Source organism: Berghia stephanieae, chromosome 1 (assembly GCF_034508935.2).
Source record: "Berghia stephanieae isolate SIO BIC M18660-M18661 chromosome 1, UCSD_Bste_1.3, whole genome shotgun sequence".
Classification (NCBI taxonomy): Eukaryota; Metazoa; Mollusca; class Gastropoda; order Nudibranchia; family Aeolidiidae; genus Berghia; species Berghia stephanieae.
This window is the reverse complement of record NC_088360.1, coordinates 128,773,478-128,780,977: the sequence shown is the minus strand read 5'-3', so window position 1 is coordinate 128,780,977 and position 7,500 is coordinate 128,773,478. Positions and strand designations below refer to the sequence as shown.

General features: G+C 36.9%; 1 protein-coding gene across 2 annotated transcripts in view; it reads right to left on the bottom strand.

The window, feature by feature from the left end:
• Positions 1-7,500, bottom strand: part of LOC144963128 (uncharacterized) — a 30,130-nt gene that overhangs the window by 7,368 nt on the left and 15,262 nt on the right. For both annotated transcript variants that reach the window (XM_078896796.1, XM_078896797.1), the window contains exons 3-6: positions 6,068-6,190; positions 2,504-2,736; positions 1,431-1,610; positions 1-91 (exon numbers count right to left, since the gene is read on the bottom strand). The exon at positions 1-91 is cut by the window's left edge and continues 110 nt beyond it. In XM_078896796.1, the coding sequence (XP_078752922.1) occupies positions 1-91; positions 1,431-1,610; positions 2,504-2,736; positions 6,068-6,190 (627 nt within the window). The remainder of the gene's footprint in view (positions 92-1,430; positions 1,611-2,503; positions 2,737-6,067; positions 6,191-7,500) is intronic.

Sequence of the window (7,500 nt, the reverse complement as noted above, 5' to 3'; positions counted from 1 at the left end):
CGGGGACTTTGTCACTCTGAGCTTCCAGAACCGTGTGACGCACCTCTTTGGTCAAGCCTAGAACGCCTTTGTTAATGAAGAATTCTACATACTGAAAAGAAAAAAACACATTGAAATCTGAACATTAATCAAATTCTAAATTCTACAGAAGAAACTTATATTATAATTTCCCTCTCCATCGACGTGTGATGCAAGTGTGATAACCCAAATTTTTATGGTCTCATTGTTATGATGGAAATATTCTCAAACCAACGCAATATAACGTCCATTACACCAATGTTAAATCAGCTCCACATTTCCGTTGTGTTCAGTTACCAGACCTACTTATTTGTGCACGTAGCTCCCTATCAAACCATAGTGACGTGTAATGATATCAAAGTTTACAAAAGCAATTTGTGATGTCAGGCTGTCAAGCCTTGAATTTAACTTAACATAGCAGACGACAACTGGTATCATTTAAATAACTATTGTTAAAATATCTTTTATTCAGAAATAACGAAATCAGAATCGTTTGAGGGGTAGAATAAAAAGATTTCTTGTACTCTTTCTTTTTGGAACCCGAAATTTGTTTCCACCGCGCATTCCTAAGATTGTGCAACGATTTGAAATATGTCCAGAATTTTAAAAAATATGTTTATCTTTTTTTAAAAATAATAATAAACAAGAGGCTGCACTGCGGCTGGCACCTGGGTTATTTCAGTCTTCTTTTGAAATAGACCCCATAAACAAATTTCTTCCTGGTGATGAATATAGGGAATTAAAAAAAATTATAACCCTAAATTGTTTTGACAATTGTCGGTGATCCTATTGTGGTGTAAGGAAAGTCAAATGAATTTTAACATTTCCAAGATAACCAAATATGAAGAAAATTAATCATGAATTTATAAAGCGCATTTTCCTCAGATTTACCATCATCAAAGCTCTTCATTTATTCCCCCAAGCGGTCAACGCAAATTAACCAAGAATCTTAAAGTATCCGTCATGCATATAGCCATGTACCTATACATATGAGCTAAGTGGGGTATTGCAAGTAAAATGCCTTAACTAAGGGCAAAACTGTAGAGCCAGAAATTGAATATAATCACCCATTAATTTAATATTTTCACCCATCCGGTCACTGATTATGCTCAACATAGCTTGTCTTTGTTTCAAAACGAATCACAGACCTAACGAAGTATTTATATAATCTGTTAAGATCCGAAAAGGTTTACAAATTCAAGTTGCCAAAAATTATGAATCCCAAAGGAACTATTTGCCATCTAAAAATGTTTTTTAAAACTTGAAATTATACATAGCGCAATATTCACTAAACATGCTCAAAGCGCTTTGTAAAGGGTCACAAGCCAACAGCGCTAAACAAGTTTTTATTATTATTCTTTATTTCGAAATAATATCAAGACGTGTTCGAATCGGAGAAAAAGTAGTCTTACTTGCACCAGCTTGCAAACAACCCAGACTTCTGTGTCACTTCCGTTTTGGATATCGGCCTTCAATTTGATTTGCTCTCCACACATGTATGAAGTCCTATCCATGGAGGCCCTCAAAACCAACGGCCCTTTCCCACAACACAGACTACACGAGTTACGTTTTGCTAAGGCTTGCACTGGGACCTGAAAGAAGAAAAAGTAAGGCACGTGACCTAACGGGAAGGTGGAATTTAATTGATCAGATGGCAATTTCCAAGGCAAAGGTCAAATTAAGGTCCGATCATGATGTCTAAGTAGATATTCTAAATGACCATTTGAGTCAACGGGTAATAGATCAATTTGAAAAAATAGTTTTATAATTTGAATTAGCCCTATTAGATTTTGCATTAACTCTGTGCTTGTTGGCAAAAATCCCACATGGGCTGTACGGAACAATTTCAAGCCCCTAACCCAATTTTTTTTTAAATAATAGATATGCTTTGCTTGAAGAATCATTGAAGTTGTCTTGACGTGGGCCCCAGAGGGAAAAAAGAAAGCTTGGCCTCCTCCCCCAAAGCAATGATAGAATCAGAAAGACATGGTACGGAATGGAATTTCTGGAGAACAGCGAGTCTGACCGTCCAATATGTAGACCTCCTGACACCGGTAGGCTTAAGACAAGGCAATGATTTGATCCCCCCCCCCCCCCCCCCTCAATCAGAAAAAAATCGAACATTTATATAGGGCAATTTCCACTAAACGTGCTCAACAAAGTGCTTCGTAAGGGGTCCCATGCAGCAATACATAACATTTCAACGAGATATGACGCCTTTAGAGCGATATTATAATAATGATGATGATGATGATGATGATGATGATGATGATGATGATGATGATGATGATGATGATGATGATGATGATGATGATGATGATAATAATAATAATAATGATGATGATGATGATGATGATGATGATGATGATGATGATGATGATGATGATGATGATGATGATATTAATAATTGTAATAACAATAATGATGATGATGGGGTAGTTAATAGATGATCACTAGGTCGACCAAATGAGGAGACAGAACCTACCAGAAATCGTTCATCCATACAGTCAAGTCGGGGTCCAATAATGGTGAAATATTTCATACTCTGTGGGCAGGAGGCGTAGGGAATGTTGATGTTGACTCGGACGTAGTAACGGATGGTTCCAATCTTACTCTCAAACGAACACGGCAATGCCGAGTCCGGTAACAGGAAGTTGAATGGGTAGTGGTGTCTTCCCCTGGTCAAAATTGGCACCCCGTGGCTTGAGTCGTTGTCCTCTGATAGAAAATATAGATATTAATTATTTATTATAGAATATTGATGTTATGCGTTTAGGTAAAATAGTCGCCAACCATGCCCGCCAGATCAATCGTGCCATATATATATATATATATATATATATATATATATATATTGAATCGTGTTTGATACAAATATGGTACGAAAAGTGCTCGACATGTAGTAATGGAGCGAATTATTATTTAAAATATTTACCACAATGTTTGGGGCAGTCTACATCAATGTTTCAGGCTTAATTTGCCATCTTCAGGACTCCTGAAGATGGCAAATTAAGCCTGAAACATTGATGTAGACTGCCCCAAACATTGTGGTAAATATTTTAAATAATATATATATATATAATATATATATATATATATATATATATATAATATATATATATATATATATAATATATATACAATAATAGATAAATTCTTTTGATTCATTCCCAAAGGGAAGTTTGTCTTTAGGGATTATTCCAATGTAAGACTGGAATAATTCAGGCATCACCCGCAGTGCAGCGCCATAAAAATGAGCTGGAGCGATGTGACTGCCTCACGGCCACACCAGAGAGTTGAACGCGGTAGTCTCTGGGTACGAAACAAGGACCAGGCCGCTGTGCCACGCTGACCCTGCCTACACAAACTAAGTGTAACATTAGACGCTTATAGATGGTATGAAGATGACGTCACTCGGCTCTTTGTTATTGTTTTAAACCACAAGTTGGATTCTAGTTCCGCATTAAAATCTGTCAATCTGTCTATAAACGTTTGAGGTTACACATAGTTTTGTGTGTTGGTACGTTTCATCTGACGGGCAGATATTGTGAGTATTTTACTTAACGCACTGCATCAATAGGCATATCTTATAATGCGTTTAAGTAAAATACTCAACATTTAATTTCTTCCTGCGAAATCAACATGCCGACATACAAGACTACGTGAAACCTTAAACGTTTATATCAAGTTTGATTGTGAGAATTTGGTGAGAACTAATAGCCCAAATGGCGGTCTCAAAACCAAAACGAAGAGCAGATTGACGTCGACTACATTCATTCAATATAAATTCATTCAGTTATAAATGTGACCTATCGCCTCAAAATGATATTTTGTCTGAGTGGTTTAATTGCTAAAATAAATTTTTAAAAATAATAATTTTCAGTCAACTGAATTAAGACTTGGATCGATTTATAAGTTGTATTGATGAGAATAAATAAGTTTCTTAAAGAGACCAATTTTTTTTCTTTTGCTGCGGCTATATAGTCATGTAGTATGACACTCGCTTTGGGATCGGACGGTCCTTGGAAAAGGCTCTTTACTCTCATTCTCTCACCGTGCTCAGGTGTAAAATGCGTATCTGGTCGTTAACCGCGTTGTTTCTGTCGTGAAAAAAAAAATTGTAATATCCCCTAACAGGCGTCATGTCTCGTTTTAAATGTTCGGTGTTGCTTTTGGTCAGGGACCCTTTGTAAAGTGCTTTGCACGTTTAGTCGTCGATATTATTGCTCTGTATAAAAGCTAAAAAAAATATTTTTTTAATTTTGTTTTGATTGTTTGTTGTTTTTTTGTTTTTTTTTTAAATCATTGAATTGGTCATTTCAGTTATAGATAGAATGAAGATGACGTCACTCAGGTTTTTGTTATTGTTTTTTTGCCATCCACGTTTATGAGTAATTCTCACCAAACTGTATTAACCAGACTATGAACGTTCAACGTTATACAGTTTTGTGTGTTGGTCCGTTATATATTCGGATGGCAATGTTATGAGTTTCTTAGCCAAGCGTACAGCACCAATAAAGTCCATTTTTGGCATTTTGTTCCCTCTGACATAATACCGATTTGAGACGATGGCATTTTTTATTCGTAGTAAAGTCCCTTAGAGCCTGGAAACTCATGTAACCGCAGTTTATCACGGTCTCTGTGACGTTAAATAATCAATTGCTTGCCAACCTTTGGATAGAACACTAGTCTTTTGATAAGTACGTTATGCCATATCTAACAATCTCAGCTGCCCGGTTATTGTATTGTGGAAAAAGGAGTACAGGTAATAAAACAAAACTAAACAAACAAAAACAAAACAAAGCAAACAAAAAAACAGGGAAAAAACAGCAACAAAAAGAAAAAAAATAGCAACATAAATAACAACGAAAATAAAGCACCAACTCAACTTGGAAACAGGAAAGGTCTATTTGGTTTCTTATGAAAGACTCAGACCGTAACTTGTCTTCTTTCCTCGTCCTGAATGAATAATCCATGGATTTCACAAGGCCACGTGGATTACTCACTCTTGGCAATTCGTGTTTTCTGCCATCGCAACTCCCTGGAGTTTTATCGCACGCATCAATACACACCGATACAGTGACTTAAAAAAAAAATATTTTGTGTCGGCTCAACACGATAAAGATCTGAAAAAGTGTGAATGAAAAAGGGCCAGACAAAAACAAACAAAACAAACAAAAAGACAACCCCCCCCCCCCCCACCCCACCCAAAAAAAAACGCCAGAAAATTAGTCTGCCTCGACTGGGAGATCTGAGGTTCGATACCCAATCTAGATAGGCTGATTTTTTGGTGGGGGTGGGGGAAGGGGGGTAGACGGCCCTTTTTTTTTTTCTTGTATTTTTCTTTCTTGCTTTGTTTGGCACTATTTTATACACACTTTTCATACCTTTATCTAACACAAGTGCCTACAAACTAATTTGTCAAAAGGGTATTATGTCGGGAATAGGCCTACCTGACACTGAATAATGACTTTGAAGTCAAAATTGTAACAATTGTGTTTGAATTAATCTAGATAGCTACTCCATTGAAGAAAATGATTGTCGTTCATCAAACTATATATTATGTCTCGAATTTTGTAAATCTGGCCGTTTTCAAATTAAAGTACAACTAACATCTTGATTGATGGATCATGTCAGATGTGTTCTTTGTTTATTCGTTTGTATTGTGCATTTTGATCCATCCAACTATCCATCCATATGACATATATACAGCCACCCATCTATCCATCCATCCAAATGACATACATACAGCCATCCATCCATCCACCTATCCATCCATCCATCTATAGGACATACAAACAGCCCTCCATCCATCAATCCATGTGACATACATACAGCCAGCCATCCATCCATCCATCCATCCATCCAAATGACATACATTCAGCCATCCACCCACCAACCTATCCATCCATCCAGCCATTCATATGACATACAAACAGCCATCCATCCATTCATTCATAAACCATACATAAAACCATCCATCCACCCACCCATCCTTCCATGCATCCACCCACACATCCACCTATCCATCAATCCATCTAGAACCTACCTTTTCCCCACAACAACATTTTCTCCTCCATATACGTCTCATCTTGTTTCATCGTCCTTCTCTCTCCAGCACGAGTGATCTTCCATTCTGTATGAGCTTTGCCTCGGAGTAAGATCTTGATGTCTGAACAATCAAAACAATCGTTAAAAATAATGATGGTGATGACAATAATAATGATAATAACGACGACGACGATGATGATGATGATATAATAATAATAATAATAATGCTGAAAACTTATATAGCGCTATATTATAACTCCGAGACACCAGACTCTAAGCGCTTAAATTACAAATTACTTTGGCTGAAACATACTCATTCACACACACAAGCACACACACACACACACACACACACATACACACACACACAACACAACACACAACACAAACCAAACCTATCTTGCTATGATGATGATGATGATGATGATGATGAATGATGATGATGATTATGATGATGGTGATATTTATGGCGATGGTGAAGTGATGATGATGATTATGATGATGGTGGTGGTTGTGGTGGTGGTGGTGGTGATAGTGATAATAATAAGAAGTATTATGTTGGTGACGTTAAGCCGATTTTTTTTGATCGGTTACAGTCGACTTGTACGTATTTTCAGGTCTGAAAACACCATTCCTTATGACTTGATTGTTGTAATGGAAATGTCAACAACAACAAAAATGACGCAAAATATTGTCCAGTACAACAATGTTAAAATAGGCCCATAGGTGGGTTCGGATGTCAGATCTGCATATATGTGCACGTCGATTATAGTACAATACTTTGGGATTTTTCTTCTTTACTGTATATAAAAAACGAAGGGTCTGGGATGGGTGAACATTTGGATGGTTTACATAATCACAGTGTATTATTTTGTGATTACGATCACTGAATTTGCCCACAGACTTGACCAGGGGTTTACATTTTACGAGATTCGTGCTACTCACTAAAATTGCCACCCTGAGAGAGATCAAAATAAGACAGCAAAGTGTACACGTTGTACACACTTGACATAAATAATTAAGTCAGTTCCAAGTCCCGTGCACACGGAAGAAAATCAACTCCAATAACTTACTTTGCGGCGCTGCACTGCGGCTTTCGACTGAGTTTTCTCGGTCTTCTGTCGACATAGACCGTAAAGAAGAATTTCCCTTAAAACATCTATCTACAGAGAAATAATTTCATTTTTAAAAAATTACTTTCACTCCTACATCAAAGCATCAAGGAGACTCGCGTTTACAATGTGCATTCGTCAAAGAAAGAGATAAGAGGGGGGGGGGGGGGGAGATATAACTCGAGACACTTAATGATGTTGAAATTGTTTTAAAACTCGACATTATAAACAATATCACGCATTGCTTTGTTGACAACAGATGTAAACAATCTGGCATCTGTTGACATGGAGAGGGTCAAAAGTCAAATCTATATTTAGA